This window comes from Siphateles boraxobius, unplaced genomic scaffold, assembly GCF_051911475.1.
Source record: "Siphateles boraxobius isolate OS27281-9 unplaced genomic scaffold, OSU_SipBor_1 30, whole genome shotgun sequence".
Taxonomy (NCBI): domain Eukaryota; kingdom Metazoa; phylum Chordata; class Actinopteri; order Cypriniformes; family Leuciscidae; genus Siphateles; species Siphateles boraxobius.
In genome coordinates this window covers 11,398,872-11,420,007 of record NW_027508920.1, presented here as the reverse complement: position 1 = coordinate 11,420,007, position 21,136 = coordinate 11,398,872, and the positions used below count along the sequence as shown (strand labels likewise).

Genomic DNA, 21,136 nt, shown 5'->3' with positions numbered 1-21,136 from the left:
CATTAGTGCAGGACAAGGCTCTGAGGACATCAGAAGTTACAGGGACTGATGGCAGCTGTAAGTACACAGGCCAAAAATGTGCCAAAAATATCAATAACTCATTTTCAACCAAAAACGAAGTTACGGTCTTTTGCGTTTGCACGGCAGCATATCTCTGCATCAGAACATCGTATGGTGATGGGGGTTGGCTCTTTTGACTCATGCTAGCAAACAGGAGTTCCAACATGCTACACATGCTAGCTGTGAACAGCTACATGCTAATAGCGATTAAGTAAGTGCTAAATCATGCCAAGAAAATGCTAAGAACTCCAATAGTGACCATCTGTGACAACTACTAACCACCTACCAACACCATAGCAACCACCCAGAATACCCTAGCAACCGCCTACCAACACCATAGCAACGACCTAGAACACTCTAGCAACCACCTAGCAACCATCTGAACACATGAATAAGCCATATCTCGGCACCAGAACATCGTACAGACATGTTTGTTGGCTCGTATGCAATCATGTACCACACCTTAGCAACCGAGTGGCGAGTTTTGCCACTGCAAGCACCCACTCACATTTTCTTCTGGGAATGTACATTCTATGGCCATCTTGAAAATGGTCGCCATCTTGAATTTTGAGTGGCACACACCTTTTTCCATGATAATGTTCCTTGAAGAATATTTGTACCAAATTTCATGATAGCATCACCATTTGAAAAAAAAATATGTAAGTATTCAAGAAAAATGGCGGCCATCTCGAAAAATGGTTGCCATCTTGAATTTTTGAGGGACAAGCACTGTTTTCCAAAACAACATTCTGAAGAGAGTATTTTCACAAAATGTTATGCCTACATGATATCACTGTTTGAACAATTGACAATGAGCATTTGACAGAAATAGCGGCCATCTTGAAAAAATGGCCGCCATTTTGAATTTTTGGGTGGCCAACGCCTTTTTCCCAAAAAATGACCCTTGGAGAGTATCTGTGCCAAATTTCATGCTTCTATACCAATTTGAACTCTGCTGCACTATTAAATATTCTCTCTTGACTAATGTGTTGTCCCTTTCACCTACTCACTGTTCATTGTGTTTTGGCTTTTAGAAAATGAATTTGTTAATCATTTCATGAGGAACAAGGGCTGTTGTTACTGGTGTTGTAAAATTGTGCTGTGTATGAAAACGGGAGTTATCCCCAAAAGTTATTGGAGTAAATAAATAGCTTATTTGACAGCGTCTTGCTCTATGACGAAATTGTTTAATTATAAACCGATCCATAAGCATTATTTTGTTGTACATTATTCAACACGCCGTTTTAGTTTAGGCTATAGAGTTTTTAAAAACTAGAAACTACTTAGTTCAGTTAACCGCTTTTGAATTGGAACCGGTATCATTCAATTCTATGACAGCGTTCAGTCCAAAATGGCGGAGCTGCTGCTCTGCGCATGGGCGTGTTTGTTGCAATGGAACGTTCTATTGAGTTTCGCCTCTTGGTACTTCTATACTCTTTGCTCTTGGGACCATAAAGGGCTGAGGCCTTTTCCACAAGGGAGGGAGGAAGGTGTAACAGCCGGGACTTCCCTTGCTGTAGAGCATAAAAGTTTGGGGATCTTTCTTAGTATTTTGGCTTGGGGATGGTCACATGGGATGTTCCGACTCTAAATGGGTAATCCCTCAAAGTCAATTTATGCTATGTCCACTCAGTTTGTGCATATTCACAGCCTAGTGAAGCAGGCATTCCCTTAGGTTATGACTGTAACCCTGGCTACCCACTACGCCATGCTGAGGTTTTCAGGTATTACAATCTCTCTCTCTCTCTCTCTCTCTCTCTCTCTCTCTCTCTCTCTCTCTCTCTCTCTCTCTCTCTCTCTCTCTCTCTCTCTCTCTCTCTCTCTCTCTCTCTCTCACACACACACACACACATGCACACTAAAACAGAGCACAAACATATGCATGCTTAAAGGTAATTTTATAGATACAATATATAATTCTTTTATTTAAGATCTGAATTTGAAAGACAAAAATACATGGTATGATTGAAACATATCTTGTACTACATCATAATGTTTTGCACAATGGGCATCAAATGTGCAGTAAATGAAAGTTCAATTTAAATATTAAATAACTGATGACAAAGAAAAAAAGTAAATATGTAAACACTAAGCTAGTAAGATATTTGTTTTTCTATTGCAACACTTCCGATTAAAGTGGTTTGGTAACAGTACAAAGAAAAAAGTCATTGAACAAAACTTATTTTCTTCCAGTTGTGGTGAAAAAACACAGTGCTCTTCAAACATCCTTGCAGTTATTCAGTTACTTGACTTTTCTTTTCTTTTTTTTTAAATGGTCCTTGGATTTAGTTTTTCTGCATCATGTCTGCTCACACCATTCCAAACGTCTGGAAATTGGCCTAAATGAACTCCCAACCATCTGTTGTTTTAAACCAAAGCACTGACGATTCATTGGTGTATTTTTAGGTAAGGGGCATTAATGTGAACAGTCCTGTGCATGTTGGTGTGCGTTAGTGGGCTTCTCTATTTTTAATTCCCATACAAGCAGATGACAGATCTTGATTTAGTAAGGCCCCTATGCTGGATTAAGATCAGAATAGACTAGACTAGATTAAATTAGCATTTGGGAGAGAAAGGGGGGTTGGCAGGTGACTCTGTGAATGATTTGAGCTCATAGGCAGCACCACTGTCCACTTCCATGGATTTACGGGAGAAGAGGAGCCGGATGTCCCGATGGAGGTAGATCTTTCCAGATTTGGAGCTCTGGAACCTGAGAGACAGATGGAGAGAAATAAAGGTCAAAGAGTAAGAGTCACTAGTGTCATGCATACAACAATTGATCAGACATATTTTGGTAACATTTAAACCACTAGGTGGCAAATACAGCAAGCTAACAACAGTTTCTTTTTCTTCCTCAAGGGGGCGTTTGATGGCTCAGAATGTTGAATCCTTGGTGGAGTCTTATTTCAAAAGGGGCACTATTTTTCTTTGGGGGGGGGGGGGGGGGGGGGGCATTATAGATATTATACTAAATCATTATACTAAAAAAGTATCATTAAATGTGTCTATTAAAATGATTGGTGTCTGACATACAATTAAAAATCTTTTAAAAAAGGCACAGGCTAAAAAAGTGATTAGTGAAGAAAAAGTAAGTGACTAAGTGAAAACAAAGTGAAAAAAAAGTATAAATAGTTGATAGATACTATTAGCATCTCAGTGTATTATAGTACATAATAAAACGGTATGCAATAATAACAACAAACTGAGTATAAATGATTATATTTATTAAAACCTTTAAATGGTTGCGCCCTTACTAGGACAATAAAGTAAACCCCTAATTCTACCCGATAAACACTTTATTCCTACTATTAAATACCTGTTAGACACTTTATTTTTCAAACATTTTTATTTAAAATAAACGTTATTCTGATCTGATAATGCGATGGGAAAATGGAGGAACGGGTCGAAGTTACCACCACCCGCCTTACTCTTTGGCTTATTTCTTTTGTAATTTTGTTTGGCACTTGATGTCAATAGACAAGTCTGTTTAAAAAAACAAAAAACAAAACAAAAAAAACTTTAAACTAGTCTTATCCAGTAATCAAAAAGGACTGTCCATGTTGATCAGCACTGTAAAAAATGTCATGCTATTTATGCAACATAAATATATTTATACTAATCATAAAATATAATAATTATAAATAATTATAATTATTTTTAATTATACATTTAATTAAAAACGAAAGACAACGTCCAGACTGACTGTTCCAGGGATATTTTAAGTTTAACTTATTCTAATTTTAATTTAACTTATTCTATTTATATGGGTTGAACGTGAGAAATATCTACATGAGTGATTCATGGCCCACTAGGCCTACATATGAAACCCCAACTGCTAATTTTAATATGGAATAACTATGAATTACATTAATATCTAGTTACTTTATTGTAATTACTGCATAAATAATAAATGTAATTTTTTTTCAAAAGTGATTACAATAATTAAAATTAAATGGTCTGTATACAGGCTCAAACTATTTTTTAAAAACATTTTTCTTACAATTAAATGTATCTGTAATTCTGTATCCATGTTTTACTAGTATTACTAGGAAAACTGGTATCACCTTCCAAAAACTAAAACCAAAACTGCTTCTCATTTCACATGTACTATAAATTCAAGCTCTTTTGGTTAGATATCACCATCAGTCAACATTTACATTAAATATAGCTAAATAAGATACGTAATTATTCAAACACAACCTACAACTTCATTTTATTAATGTGATTTTCATTTGATTTATCTGCTATTTGTGAAAGTTTCCTGGACCTTTATCGCCCAGCTTTCGACTACGGTCTGCCATGTACAGAACCCGCTTTTGTTCATTAAATGTTCTGATCTTTGCTTTTTATATTTGATTTATTATACTTAAAAGAATTTGTATATTCGTTTATTTAGTTGTTTCTTTTTTCACAAATGTATGACTTTTGGAAGTGCAATTTGATTACCATATGCAGTTTTATTAAAGTTGAAATAACGTAACCACCTGTACTTTTTATTCTTCAAAGTGTACACTTGCAGGTGTTGATTATAATTAGGCTAATTTACTGATAGCCCCATTAAATAACAATATTTAAAAAAGTATATAATTATCTAACATCTGACTAATTAAAAATGAACCTCAAAACATAAAATGCTAAATGTGGGATATCTATAGGCCTATCTAGACCACAAGATACCTGTTGAGAAAGTGGGGTCAAGACCGAAAGCTTTACGACCATTTGACAGTACACACACGCACAGCATTTAAGCCCTGTATGCCTGAATGAAAATAAGTGAGCACTCAAGGGCATGGTACTGACCTCAGATGGACGAGGTAGCGGAGAGTTCGTCCTTGCCCCAGTGAGGACGGCTTTTTGTTGTTCTGTCCATTGTACTCGCGTTTGACTGGGACTGAGAAGGTTCTCTGCCGCAGGAATGTCTGATGGCTGGCGGGCATTTCTCTCAGATCATACATCACCACAAACATCTTCACCACTGTCTTATTGGGGTTAAATAAGGTCTGAGATTCAGAGACAAAAGACAAAATCTGAGCATCAAAGCTACAAAATCCAAAGCAGAAAACATGCATGTAAATCCAGACACATTTACAGTGACAGTCGGTGAGCATTTCATCAGAAACACATGCTAATAAACTAAGTGGGCAGGGAAACCTTCAAAAACATCCTCAAAAAAGATTTATTGAAAACAGTGAATCAGAGTAATTTGTTCATGACTAAAGCAAATCAAAGAATTTAAAGGAATATTCCAAGCACAAGTATCAGTAACATTTGGGTCATAATGTCAGTTACCATGGAAAAGACTGTTTCTTTAAATTTAAAAAAAAGATTTACACCAGATATGAAAGGACTACACTGAAAAGTTAAGTAAGGGGTTATTTTGTACTTTTTTTATTTTTTTTACTATTGTTCTGTTTGCATGTAAATGTAATTCCTATACATTCACCAGTAGAGGGCGCATCTGTACACAATTGACGTTCTCCTCTGTTCTCACAGTATTGTCTGATGGTTATTACTCACACTTATGAGTAGTTGTGACTCATTTGCAAAAGTGTGTCATTACCATGAAACATAGTGGGCAAGCAGATAATTATGTAGGTCTTTAAAATAATTTGATGAATCTCACCACTTGAATGGTTCCTGAAGGAGGTACTCGATATCCCCTCTTACCGAGGGACTCCAAGTTTATGACACCCTGAAGAGAAGCAAGAGAATTCAATAAAGATATAGTATTTAAATCATTTGAAATGTTGTATTGACTCCTTCAAATATGTTTGTATTACATTTATGCTCTACACAACTACACCGACCTCAAAAAGTAAAAAAGTATGGGCCATTACCATGTAGGGGGAAGGTGCGTTATCATCAGAGACGCTGTAGAATAACACGTCCACAGGTAAGGTCATGTGACTGGGGCAGAAGGTTCCGCTGGCGCCAACCTCTGCTGTGAAACCCTCAATAGTGCCCAACGGCTCTAAGCGATAATTCAATACACACTCCTACACAAAATACACAGAAATAGACAGATTTGTTGATGTGTATCTTTCCATCCACCCATCCATCCATAGAGGCATATGTTTAATGTGTGATCAGGATAAAGACAATTTCATTAGGCCAAATAAAGACAGAAGGTGTTCACTCAAAGGGCTGTTCACTAAGTGTGTGTGTATGTGTGTGGTCCAGGTATTCCTTTATACCGAAATATGAAAATATCCTGATAAATTATTATTTTTATCCTATATAAATTATACTGTATAATTTATCCTATATAAATTATACTGAAATATCCTGAATGTACATGAAAAAAAAAAACATGAAAAAAGCATGTATTTGTGCGTACCTACATATTTGTGTGTATATTTTGGGGAAAATTTTGTACCCAGAAGTGAGCTAAACAAAATCTCCCAAAAGCTCCTTTTGGGTAGTCCTCATTTAAAAAAAAAAAAAAATGATATAAAAATAAACTAAATAATGTTATTTAAATCGTAAAAATGTAGGAAGTTTTCTGTTAGGGTTATAGTTTGGTTTAGGGGATAGAATATATAGTTTTTACAACTATTTTATAAAAATAGTTATGTCTATGGAAAATCCCCATAAAACCTGGAAATCCAACGTGTGTGTTTGTGTGTGTGTGTGTGTGTGTGATCATCTGTTCATCTACCTCAAAGTTTCCCAAAAGACTGAGGCTGGCGGGTGGAGCGCTGGCACTGAGGATCTGTTGCTGAGACTCATTACAGTCTTGTGATCTTTTCAAAACTCTGCAAACAAACAAACAAACAAACAAACAAACACACACACACACACACACACACACACACACACACACACACACACACACACACACACACACACACACACACACACACACACACACACACACACACACACACACACACACACACACACTTCAGTCAGCCATTTTGGGTAGTCTGTAGCTTTAGGGATAACTCTAGTGTATGTGTGCACAGCAGATGGCAGTGTATGTAGAAAAGTCTCAGTAAAGGAAATGTCAGTGAAATTTGGAACAATGGCACAACAGCAGGAAATACATTGAGGAAAGAAAGTCAAACCTCTTATTGGCTGCCCATGGAACACCTCTGCAATGAATCAGAGATGTGTCTAAATCAAAATATCCTGTCTGGCTTTTTCTTTGAGGAACCTGAGGGGAAAAAAGGAGGAAGCAGATGAACACATTTACATCTTTGGTTTGCAAGCTTGTGACCACCTGCAAAATGTAATTTATATAAATATCTATTTAAACTGTTACAAAACAATGTGCCCAATTCACACTTGTACATATGTTTATTTACTCTGTTTGTATTTTTAATATACACAAGTGCAATATACATATTGTGTGTGCTATGATATGGTGTCAGATGATAATACAGTGGTATATCAAAAACAACATTTATAAAGCACATTTATACACAATATAAGTTGATCCAAAGTGCTGTACAATATGATTTAAGAGTAGATAAAAAAAGCCTAATAAAGAAGCAGATCTCACATGAAAGAGGGAGACTATTCCAAAGTTTGCAACCGGACAACGCCTTATATACAAACAAGAAAATTTTCAAATGAATCCTGAATTTGACGGGAAGCCAATGGAGGGATGCTAGTATAGGTGAAATATGGTCCAATCAGTGAGGGTCCGATCATTATATCTCACAATTCAATCTTTACTCCGTTTGGTTATTGCCATGAGTTAATTTTAGCCAATCCTTATCCCTAACCCTAATCATCAACTACCCATGAAATCCATGTGAAATGATAGGCCAATGAAAATGTTGTCCGTGCATCAATCCCACAGACTGATCAAAACTAAGCTAATCTCACTAGTTGAAAGGAATGTTGTTCCAGGACCAACAAGGATGGCAAAAAACATAGTCAGTGTGGTATGTCAAAAAAAGAGCAAAGCATAGTACTTTTTATAGGCAGGGTTTAGATCTTTTTTTAGTCTGTTCATTTCTTTGAGAAAATGCAGAACAAAACAATTCAGTTGTTTGTAACATTTAATGAAAACCAATAGAAAGAGTAACAACTACATCTGAGTGGATCTCATCTGAAAGAACAAGAGCACCACTCATCTGGAGTAACAGCACCAAACTCCCACACACAGTGAAGTGCTTGAGTCATATGGCACAAATCAGAACTCGGTATGATTTGAAAACACTAATGGGCTTAATTTACCACGAGTATTTATGGAAAGTATTGATACAAACTTGGGTTATAGGGAGGAAGTTTTTATTATAGGTCTATTGTGGCCCATGAAGACTTCATTAGCGTGTCATCTAGGAAGCATAGAAACTCTGTGGACAGCATTGAGACAAACAAGAAGTGATTCAGATGTGAGGCTAGATGAGTCACAGATACAAAGACTTTGGGGCCCTTTCAATAAGATGCTGTGCTATAATCTATGTGTTGGATGGCAGCAGAGGGATCTGTGCTCTTACAGGGCTGGAGAGGAGAGGTAGGCCTGTGCAGGGGTGGAAGGCTTTTGTTGCAGTTCCGTCTATGGAGTGGCGATTCTGTTTCTTCCAGTTATTGCATGACTTCAGAGGCGAAGGGGGGCGTCTCTGTTATTAAAAAGACAAAGAGGATAAATTCAACAGAGAACAATAAATTAAGTAAAATAGCAATGTAAGTGCTCTGATAGACTGGGTTCCAATGGAATAAACTCCAAACTCTCCACATTAACTAAACGCATATTGACATAGGTTTTAATGGCATGACAAGGTTTAAAAAAAAAACAAAAGTAATCCTATAAAAACACTTGAACTAAAAAATTAATATGGTAGGAAAGACACATCAACTCACTGTATAACTGCTCTTGGCAGGACTAGAGGAGTTGAAGGTAAGGTTGACTGGTGTGCTAGAGGGGCACGTCCAGGGCTCCTGGTTCTCGTCCTTCTCAGGACAAGTGGACCCATCGCGGACATGCTTTTCTACTCCTTTCTCATGAATTGCCTCTTGGGTCTTGAAGGGCTGGAGGTTTCCAGTCTGGGTCAGCCCATTCTCCTGAGGAGAGCTTGCATGGCTAGAGTTGTTTTTCAAGGAGGCCCAGGACTCTCTACTGGCATACTGTTGCTGATTACTTGCCGTTAAAGTCTGTGATTTTGTGACGCTGTGGTCTTCAAGTTTTGAGCTGGCCATGTTCAGTGGTCTAGGGGAACAGTCTCGCTTACTGCGACTAGAGTCAGGAGATCTGCAACATTTTGTTGCTTGAGATATCCGAGGATCTGTGCTTGCCTCATCATTGGGTGCACTTGAAAGCTTCTTATGGCTTGGTGGTGATACAAAGCCATTTGTCTGGGCTCCGTCTTTTGCACCAATCTGTTCATTGTTAGAGGTCTTCAATTTATAGGTGCCATTTAGGAGACTGTAAGAATGTTGCAGTCGCTCCTGAATCAACCTCGAAATGTCCTGAACAGCATCTGCAATCAGCGAACCCTCAGCGGACTGGTCACTGAGTACCAGCCGCCTACATGTTGAGGGTTTTGGGGAAGTTTTTGATTCACGGTCACCTCCAACCAGCCGTGTTCTGCTTCTAGGGCTCAAGGGGGTGTTGAAGAGAGAAGACCGGCTCCTCTCTGGGAATTCTGGACTGGTTCCATTGTGGTTTTGAGGCGGGGGGACTGAAAAGAGGGGTTCTTTGGATTTCATCAAGCACTCCTTATCCTGTGATGAGTTCCAGGATGTTTTGTGTCCTGGCGGTTCTTGAGAAGTGAAGAGAGCATCAGGGAGATGGGGAGCAGTAGGGTCGCAGAAATTCAATCGCTGAGCAATGCGAGCAATAACTTCCTGTCTTTCCTGAAGCAGGGAGCCAATGAGGGGGTTGGTTTCACCTGAGATGGAGCTTGGGCTCAAACTGGGGGTAAATAAAGGGTCAGTGATGGAGAGTGATTTAAAACCACGAATTGGTGACTCCATGGTTGATGTCTTGGGGCTCTCTGCCCCATTAGTACAAGAGTTATACGCCTCCGTAGGGGGGGTGTCCACACCAAAATTCAGCCGAGAATACAGCCACTTGACTGCTTTGCCTGGTGGGAGAGGGGACTCAGGGCGAGGGGCGAATTTACGGGTGTTAAGAGGGCTGTGGGGAGGTGGAGAAGGGCGTAGCGGTCTGGAGAAGAGTGGAGATCCTTGCAGACGGAGGGAACTGCAGTTCTCTCCAGCACGGTTTCCACCTTCGCCACGCTCCAGGCCTCTCTTGCCCAAAAAACCAAGACCTGAGTGGATGCTACATTTGAGTACGGGGTATTTGGGCTGGCGGGGCAAAGACTGAACCCGCACTTTGAGAGCGACACTATGGGACACATTTGGGACAGGGAAGGCATGTTCAGAGGGTGTTTGAGAGAAGTTCCATATCAGTTCTTCATCAGCTGCACTTATTCTGCAAAATATAGCAAATGGTATTGTCAAAAAACAATGTACGGTCTTTCCTCCTTTCCCTCTTGACTCTCCTGACTTCCTGATCAAAATATTCTCCTGAAAGTCAAATACAAAATCTTCTGGATGGTTTTATGGACTTTTTATTCAGTACTTTTTTTAATTTCTCTGCTCATGTTTCATGAACAAAGCCCTATGGAATCACCAACATACACATTGTCCGTGTTACAAAAACAATTGAGAATCCTAAAGAAATGCTGTATACCAACAATTATTGATAAATGAATGCTACATGTCATAAAAATAATTTCTACTTTACATTTTTGTATTTTTATCATTATTAGATTATCACAGATTTAACTTTGCAATGTGCTACTAACGACAAACCTTATTGGAATCAACAGCTCACTTTATTTCAGAACACAGCTATTGAGATAGACCGCAAACACAGCTCTTGTCTACATAAGGAAAACATCATCATTCTTTCCCACCCTTGAAAGAAGTTGTTTATGTGTAAAGTATGTTACCTGTAAAGGATGTTTCTAGGTACAAGTCCGTGAGAGGCACTGAGCCACGCGCTGAGCTGCGAGAAAAACACGTAGGAACGCACGGCCAGCAGCAAGGTTTTCTCCTCAATAAATCGATCTCCACTCCTGCAACAAATACCAAAACCACTTTGTTAAATCTCCCTAGGTCTGTGTGAAAATGTATATTACAAGTACTGTAAGTGATGAGTGTGTCTTACTCTCTGGGTACTGGCTGTAAAGTCCATCTCTCTAGTAAGAGCGCATCTTGCTTTATTGCTGGGTCATTTAGGTCCGTGCAGTCCGTGGCCGAGCCTTCATCGCTGTAGCAACAGTCAGGAAGCAGCATTACCTCGATCATGATGGGGATGTGATTGCGCCATAGTAACATGACCTCTGACCTTATTCTCCTTGCCTGACGACACTGCATTGGGGAAAAAGTTTTTTCTTTCTTTACTGCATGACACAAGATGCAAAATAACCTAAACTCTATGCACAACAACCTAAAGGTGACATGTGCAATTTCCTTTTCACTAGTGGCAAAAAATGGAATTGCAAATATTCTGACTGTTATCAATAAGGTTTCCAGACATGATGGTTTCTCGGTCCCTGTTAATAAGGAATTGAAATGGTAGTATTTTCTCAGAGATGTACAGGGCATACTAATTGGATGCATCTTAATATCTCATATTTTTACTCTTACAAATCGTAAAATGTAACTACTAAATGCCCCAAGTCGGGTGGATAAAAAGGTGTAACCCACCTGTGGTATTTTGTCACTGCATTCATGTTTGGTGAGGACAGGCAGAGCAGACTGGGCGGGTGGGCAGTGAACGCCCTCGGTCCGCCCCTTTACGGAACATTCTGGAGTCCGTCCTTCTGTGATCAGGAGTGTCAGGAACACCAGGAACTCCTCAGGATCATACTCAAAGAACTCCTCGGCTGCTTCTAAATAGATACATGGATTGAATTACTGACATGTTACCATTTAATAACAATTTTTTTTAAACAAGAAAAAAAAAGAGCAAGATTACTCAGCTTGTGGCATATCTTTACTCAGAGTAACACACTCTCACATCTGGATTATCAGATTGTGAACTAGGTTTAAATATCTTTTTTTTTTCTGAGAAGACAAGTCTGTCTCCATGAAACGTTTTTTTCTTTCCTTGGAGTAGGAAATACTGTGTGGTTTGTCAGCAGTTCACCTCACAGTGTGGGAAAACCATTTCCTTATTACTTGCTAATTAGCCAGTGTCAGATGATGGAGAGACCTACTCACTCTAAAGAGCAGTTGGATAAAAATGTCCATGCGAACAAGATGATATCTTTGCTATAAAGTTAATTTTGTCTAGTTGTAGGAGTGCACTAGCATTTAGATCCTCAAAGCTATAGATTGGCCTCAAAGCCAATGGACATGGACTAAAAATGCTTATTGAAACAGTAGGAGTAGCTTTAACTTCTGTTTTCATAAAACCAGACACACATAGCTAGTTTCACAGCTCAAGAGAATATAACACTGTTTATCCATAGCAAACAATCTATGCTCAGCTGTAAAAACTGGGCTTAACAAACATGCATACACAATTTCTCCAGCAGTAAAACATACCTGATAAACAGCTTAATAAGAAAGCAGCTGTCTGTATTTACTTGGAATGTAGAAATACGTGTAAAATGCGACACTTCAGATTCTGAGTCAGAAATTCCAAAACATTTTTCCACAACCTGATGAACCTGTTGAATAACATGTATTTTGTATACAGTATGTGTAAAAAAGTAAAGCTGACAATTAAAATTCAATTCAAGTCAATAGGACTCATAATAGGCAAAACATTTTCATTAACCATTCCAATTAAACCCTGGACTGCAGGTGAATCCTCATAATTTGATAATGCGCAAATGAAACAGGCCCACGATGACAGCTAAAGTTCAACACAAATTAGTTGTGCTGGTAGTAGTTATTCCATGTTAGCTGAGAAGCAGATAGAAGTGAGATTCACAAGAGCAGAGTAGGTTTACCCACAGGTTTGAGCGGCAGACAAAGGCGTCTACATGGCAGTTGAGGTCCGTTACAGACGGCCAATGGGTCTATTGTTCTGACAGCGTCAGACTCCCAGGACAACAGGGCCAAGAGTGGTCTCATAAATTAGGAGAAATTTTTACACCAGTTTTTTTTATTATGGTCCAATATACAGTAGAAGAAAGAGGGAAGTGTATCTGTTAATAAATTTTATTTTTGGAAAAGCTAAACTGGCAATTTGGTTATGAAGAAAATATCGTTTGAACGGGGCTGGGTCAGATGATATTGTGTCTATTTTAAAAGGACTGGTAAAATCGCGCATTAAAATTGAGTTTACATATCATAAACCGGTAAATAACATGGAGAAGTTTAAACATAGATGGGCTGTAAATCAGCGTATTTGTGATATCGATAGTGATGATTGTTTGCACTGGTATTTTTAAATGTATTTATTTCTCTTTTTTTATTTATCAATTTTTTTAAGATGTATTTTGTTTTGTGTCCTGGAAAATAATGTAAAATTGCATTTTTTATAATTTTTGGTAAATAAATGTATTTTTGAGCCTCTCTCTCTCTCTCTCTCTCTCTCTCTCTCTCTCTCTCTCTCTCTCATTGGTTACTTCCACGTGGATATGCTACATTCCATTCTAATGCATCTCATTTCATATGTGCTAATAAAGAACAGAACCCATCTACTACAGCTCAACCAAGGACAATAAACAAGTTTCATAATGTCACAGAACATAGTTAATTTAAACTTTAAACTTTCATTCTGTTAATGTTTAAATGTCTAAAAGAGGGAAATATATACTATTGCAATGAAATGTTTTAATTATCACTCATTCATTTTGAAGTCTATAAAATGAACTAATAAAAATAAATATTTTCTTGAAATGTATTTTCTTGAAATGTTGGTTGGTGATGCACATTCGAATATTATTTCTATAACTATCTGATGAAATCTAGTGCTGTTTTATATCCCTCTCATGATGCAGTGTTAAAGGTTCTGAACTTTGAGGTTGAAAAGGCACAGAATCCGCCCATAGTAGAATACTATGCAAACCAAATTCGATCCTGAAAAATCAATGGGTGGAGACACAGAATGACTGTTCTAGACAACATACTGTGCAAAACTTTTCAATGACCCACTTGTGTTGAATTAATACACAATTTTTCTTACATCCGCAAAAGGTAAAAATTCAGAGGGTACTTAACGTTTTTTTAACCACCGTTTATTCATGATTTTGAAATTAAAAGCACAGTTTTCCAAAAGGTACACAAAAAACTTGGGCACTATATTCTAGGTCTTCTGAAACCAAAAAAGGTTTTGTTTGAAAAACAGCCCAATATTCAAGTTGGAATTGAAGGAAAATCTTCTTTAATTTAATTTCAAATGCATTTTGACAACACATTTGATTTTACTAAAATTTGAAAGTTAGCCCACAGCAGATGGGCAATAATTTATGTTGATGATGATAATCTCTGGACATTTTTTAATCAATATGGATAAATCTAACAGACTATCAGAAAACAGAAATAAACAAAAGCCAGCCATTTCCTAAGGTTTGAGCTACTGGTGAAGAAAGCTCTGAAAACAACAAAAAGTGGGAGCCAAACTGGGCTAGATAAAAAAAAAAAAAAATGATTGGAACGGACAAGGGACACAAAAGCGACCGTAAAAACCAAACTTTCATTATCCGGCAAATCATTTCAGATATTTTACATTTACACATTTATTTGTCATGTTATACGTGCCACCGTGTGAATGAGTAACGCAATTTCGTCTAGTTTGTATGCGAGAACGTGTGATGCTCAAGAAATTTTCCGCATTTGCACTATATGAGGACAGTACCCATGAACTTGATCTCCAGAACTGCTCTGAGTGTTCATGTCAGACACACTGAAACTTAAAAGGTCTTTACCGCTGCCACATAAAAGTTCAGTTTAACTTGAAGAAATTATGACAGAAATATATCACTGTTGTGTAGTAAAAATTTACTTCTCAAAGTAATATTATTATTGTTATTTTTGGAATATCATGGAATATCATTTTTTTAATTTACAGAATAAAAGTTCTGTTGTGCAGCACTTTATTTGGCAAAAAATATAAATGATTTGATGTAAATGAACTGTTACAAATTAATTTGACCACATTTTAAAAGGTTGAATAAACCTTTTATGAATTCATTTCGATTCAGATTTTATTTTTATTATATGGTAGCTTTGGAGGTAGTGAAGTTAACTTGTAAACAAACAAGTTATGTTACATTCATGCTTAAGGTCTAACAAATATGTGGAGTGCATTTCCTCTCCATTTTCATACGCAAATATTGTGATAAATACTGATAATAAATAACATGAATATATATATATATATATATATATATATATATATATATATATATATATATATATATATATATATATATATATATATTTGATCTTTTTTTGGGCCATTTCAGCTTTAGCGCACAGGAAGATATTTAGAGAATACCTGTGGCCATAAAGTCACGCAAAGCTATGGCCTTAAAAATACTTTTTGGAATATTTATGGTACTGTTTGCCATTTTTGGACTTCTACATGAAAAAGAAAAAGAACTGTTGATATTCTGCAACTTATCATATGGGTTTGAACTATTTCTAAAATATAGAAATGATTCCAAATCTGCTATGGACAATCAATGCCAATTTGTTTAGAGCGTTGTGTAAAGCACGATCTGTTGGAACATGATGTAGGCCTGCTAAACTAATGAGGCTTTTAGAGATATAAGTGTCATCACTGCACAACAACTCTGCCCTAATCTACGTCCCTGTTGTGCGGGTACAGTCACGCTTGGTGAGTGAGTGACTGTAGAGCCAGCAGTGCTGTGCTGTCTTGGAGATGGGACGAGTGCTCCGTGACACAAACATGCAACCCAAAGGAAGACCATACTCAGCTTCTGCTGGCAACTGGTGGGACACACAACAAGCGCTCTTTGACTGAAGGTAACTAACTAGGTAGTCTCAGCCTCAGACATCGCGTTGCTTGAACGTCTGATCCTTAAAGCACACCAAATGGGAAACACTTCTGGAGTTTTGATGTCGTCATTATGATTAGTTGAACTGTACAGGGTTTCCGGGAGAAGTGTGTGTTGTGTTCTTTAACGGTCCGCCTGGACACAAAGCTGCCATGGTGCCAAATCTTCTTATGAAAGAAGAAAGCCATTGTTTACAACTGGGACAATAAGCGCTTATCAGAATTTTCAAAACTGTGTGAAGTTCGTGGCACCATTGTTGCAGTAAACTTGCACAATGCTCTTGAATTAATGATTTATTAAATGCATCGATTTAGCATTTTCACGCCCCTAAACCTGACGCGGGAAAAATTATTGGTTGCTTTACATGTCGGTCAGACATCCTCATTGGCGGTCCTTGGCCAATTAAAGCTGCGGTGAAGTCTAATTTTTTGCGTTTCCCTGAGAAACTTTGCGCTGGGTCGCAAAACCTTTGCTTGGGGGAACGCAAAACATTTGCATATTCTCACATCACATGTCCCTTTAGGAGCATAGTATAACAAACTATAATGATAAATATATTAGCGTTCACAACAACGCACTTTAACCCTTTAACGCATACCTCAGGTCTTTAGTGACCCGGGACGTCATTTACTACCCTCCTTCTCATTCATTTTTTAAAGTTAGACATCAACCCTCTTAGTATTCCTTGATCGATTAATTATAAGCAGTATAACAAGAAAAAAAAAATACAAATTATAAAAGAAGGCCTGTTTGCCCATTTATATTTTTGTAAAAATTGTATAGGGTCGCAAGCAACTCGAGGTATGTAACAGTGTAAGTATATTTTCTGCACAACAATTTAATCTTTAATGACTGAATAAATTTTATTCACCTTTTTTTTTTTCACAAGGTGGCAATGTCTGATACATAATACACGATAAAATGACATTTCACTCATAGTTACCACATGCAGAAAACAAAAGAATAGGAAGTATCATCAGAAAAACTTGAAATGGATCAGTTATTTACTGCAGAGCAAGTACTTAAAGCAATCAAATATTAGAGTCACTGTCACTTGATGGTGGATCTGGTGAAGAAGCTGTCACCGATCAAAATATTGATTTTGAAGATGCTGAAAAAGATAGTTTTAAGAATATGTTTGATATTGCGAATATGAGCCAGATGCTGAATGTACTGGGAAATGAGCTCTGACGAGGACAGTGATGATGGTATAAACTACTTGCTCAAACTGAACTCTTCTGAGCTCCAAAAGGTAACAAAATATGCTTTATTTTTTTCTTCTATAATTGTTACTCTAATATCAGAAGAGTTTATAATATCGCAACAGTTAGAAATCCATCCGTGTTAGATATAGATCCGGGTCGCTAAAGACCCGAATATGTAATAATGATTGCTGAAACATTAATGCATTTAAGGCTGATTTAAACAATGTTGTTTCTCTGTGCCGTTATCATTCGAGTTGTTATGTGGACTCTGCAATTCTTTTAAAATTTGAAAGATTTTTAAAACAGTATCTTTATCCTTATTGTCATAGTTATCGTATTTGCTGTGAACAGGCCTTCACATCAGAAGGATTTTTTTTTTTTAAACAAGATGAGTGCATGAACACCATTACAATGTCATATTTAGCACAAATTCTGGATTTATTTGACCCCAAATTTCCAATTTGGAGGCATGCCAGTTAAAAAAAATGCGTGCCTGGTTTATTATTTGCTACGGACCATAAGAATGCGTGTAAGTGCAATAGATTTGTGAATTGCAGGGAATTGCTCCAAGTTGTAACAGTGAATGTTTTCTAAATCTGTCTTTGTCAAAAATGAAATGACAGAAATAAAATCCTATGATTACAAGTAGCAAGTAGGAACTTCTCTTTTTCTACATTAAAATACTAATCACATTTAAATTACTAATTTAAATGTGAGCTTTAAATTACTAATTTAAATGTGTATCAAATGAACAACAATACAAGGTTCCAAGATTTGGAACTCTAGCAAGGAAAGGGACATTGCGTTTTCCTTCACTAAGTACCATTATGACATCATCCTTCTCCTGGTGTTCTACATTTCCAGCACAAACACAGCTCTTTGAGCCAATAGGCGAGGCCCAGAACACTTTTGGCCAATCAGCACAATCCAAGCTCCTGCCAATCACAGAAGTCAGCACAGAGGGTGGGGACAAGCCACGTGCAGGCCAGGGCTCGCGTCACCCCAAGCAAACATGAACAGCTGATAGTCAATCTCGCGCGACTTTGTGAAACTAAAAGCCAGATCTCTGCGCAGATTCTATGCTGGAAATAGCATGACAGCAGATAATAATGTTTGTTCCTGTTTATTCCAGCCATGTTTACACATAACCCCGTCGTTATTCCATAAACACAATTATGGAATAGAAGAATCTAGAGCCTGAAGAATCTCAGGGCTTCTTTTAGTGGGTGTATTTGTCAAGCCTGTTTTTATTTTACTGCACTGGCCGGCTGTTGCAGTATGCATTTCCATATGCGTGAGTGTGTACACACATTCTTACAGGGAACTCCTCCTACATGATAACTGCACGTGGAGAAACCGCAGACAGAGAAAGAGTATTTGCCTCATGTAGGTTATAGGTAAAGTTACAACAGGGGAGGAGTGACAGAACATTGGGTTCAGCAAGGGAGGAGGAGCAAACGAGAGGCAGAAAAACAACACAAAAGGAATAATAAATTACCAGCACCCCATACTTTTCTTTCTTGTTATGGACTGCCTGAACTTATTCTCTCACATGCATATATATATATATATATATATATATATATATATATATATATATATAAAATTACAACATAAAGCAAAACAAAAATATTAAGGCATAAAAAAAACCCATCAACAACAACAAACAAACAAACAAAAAACACAACATAATATCATTGCATAGTGCTGCACTTGGTCCCAAAACATACCGGAACACAAATGCTTCTAGCTAGGCAAGCTTGATTATTTATGAACTAGTTATTTTCCAAAATATTTCAACTCACATTGGAAGTTATGACGTACAGTATACGGTACAGTGATAGAAGCATGTCAATCAGTAGTGATTTTTACAATTGCAATAAATATGTGTATGAGTGGCATCGCAAAGTTTGTAATTCACGTAAAAGATTATTTCGCCCTTTGAAAGTATTTGGTCCCTTGTGAGTAATTTAGCGATCCAGACAGTTTTAGACCTTTCCTAACATACACAAACACACATGTTTGAGACCTGGAGGTGTTGTCACTCAAAAATATGTGGCATGTGGAGGGTACAAACATGCAAATTCTAATCCAGAATTTGCATATTTTTACCCTCCATGTCACATTTTTTTGAATGAGCAGCAGTAAGAGATTATTAGATCTAGGACAGGACAGACCAATGTTTCTTATATAATATAGAGCTATTTCAGGCGCTTGTGTGCTGGGCTAGCATTATTAGTGTCATGTGCAAATAAAAGAAAATGCAACTGGACACTCTCTCTCTCTCTCTCTCTCATTACAGAAAACTTTCTGCTTTTTTACATTTTCTAAATACACAAATTATACATTCTGTATGATATACAAGCTGTTTTCCTCATAGGGACCAAAACATGTCCCCACAAGGTCAAAGATTTCTGCCATTGCCATAGGGAATACCTGAGCCACACAGACACACCAGATGAGAAGAAGACAACATGTCCCTACTCTGTATTCAAACACAACTAGAGACACAATTTTCTTATCCAAGTTTGACGTCAACAAACACAGCGATGTTGTGTAGGGTACAAAGGAGTCTTTTAGACTTTTTTTAAGCTTTAAACAAATCCATTATTTACTTATGACCATTTTCCACCCTGAGCCTTAGAATGAAATGACTGTTTTTGCTACTGTACCTTTAATATACCTATAAGTAAATGACATCTGTTATCACTGGATAACTTCCTTCTATGTTAAAAACGAGCAGAACACTTCCACCAAGATCCTGAATGCTGAATAGGCATTGACTAGCTCTTTGGTAAAAAAAAAAAAAATTAATAAAAAAAAGCCTCTCCAAACACCGACTTTTATTACTTTTAACAAAAATTATGATTACAGAGGCATATTATTTTCATGACCTCAAAACACTTTTACCATGGCACAGGATTTGTAAAAAACAAAACAAAACATATTTTGCATCAAATATTTGGTAAGACTTTTGTGACAGTAAATTAACATGAGAGCTCACCTGATACAGATACAAGTCCCGTGAGAAGTCATAAAAACAACTCAAAGACTCATAAAAGCAAGTTAAAATGGCATGGTTGCTTCAGCAAATGCATCTAATGTTTACTTTTGTTAACACTATCGGTTAGGTTTAGGGTAGGGTTTAGTATTACTAGTACGTTATTTTTAAAAGTGATAGAGCATTATCATTTTAGCGCTACTCACTATATTTAATTTCTGAACTGCCAAGATGCATAGATGCACAGTGCCAGATTCACGAACATTTGGACAAAAACTGAACAAGCTTTTGGCTTCACTCACTGAAGTGCCGCAAAAACAACATAATTTTGCAGAAAAATCACCCTAGGCACATTGATACTGATATGTAAACATGGACGGGTATATGTTAATGAACTCATGGTGATGTCATAACAGATAACACTGATGATTACTAAGGAGTCATTTTTGCCGTTTAGTTTCAATAAATTGTATGAATGGACTGGGAATGCATCTTTGAGTTGAGACTGTTACAGTATTTCCATGTAGTACATCAAACTCCTTTATTTCAATAGAGCAAGAGGAATATCCTATTTTCCATGATAAGAGATAAAAAAGCAAAACTACAAACTGCACACCACTAATAAGTGATAACAGAACACAGCACCGCATATTTATTTAGCTCCTCATATCTTAACAAAAACACCAGTCTTGACCCAAATTTACAGCAAACTCTCCCCGTGTTTGCATAATGAGATGCCTGGATTCTCCAGCTGTAGATTAACACAACACTGCAGGAGAGAGTTAAGCTGTACATTTATATAACCGGCAGCAGCGGAGGAGAAAAAGATTTCTGGGAATTTGCTGCTGTACTGAATTTTCTCTCAACGGCAGCTGGGATCAGAGTGATTGGTGTTCTGTAGTTATAATGACGATTTGATGTTTCAT

General features: G+C 37.3%; 1 protein-coding gene across 1 annotated transcript in view; it reads right to left on the bottom strand.

Annotated features, from left to right (window-relative positions):
* Positions 1-1,956: 1,956 nt before the first annotated feature.
* atosa (atos homolog A) overlaps positions 1,957-21,136 on the bottom strand; it is a 43,194-nt gene continuing 24,014 nt past the window's right edge. The window contains exons 2-12 of the mRNA XM_077248165.1: positions 11,734-11,918; positions 11,192-11,394; positions 10,974-11,099; positions 8,875-10,450; positions 8,511-8,633; positions 7,128-7,216; positions 6,719-6,815; positions 5,898-6,056; positions 5,684-5,752; positions 4,861-5,060; positions 1,957-2,770 (exon numbers count right to left, since the gene is read on the bottom strand). Coding sequence (XP_077104280.1) covers positions 2,617-2,770; positions 4,861-5,060; positions 5,684-5,752; positions 5,898-6,056; positions 6,719-6,815; positions 7,128-7,216; positions 8,511-8,633; positions 8,875-10,450; positions 10,974-11,099; positions 11,192-11,394; positions 11,734-11,918 — 2,981 coding nt within the window. The 3' untranslated portion in view covers positions 1,957-2,616. The remainder of the gene's footprint in view (positions 2,771-4,860; positions 5,061-5,683; positions 5,753-5,897; positions 6,057-6,718; positions 6,816-7,127; positions 7,217-8,510; positions 8,634-8,874; positions 10,451-10,973; positions 11,100-11,191; positions 11,395-11,733; positions 11,919-21,136) is intronic.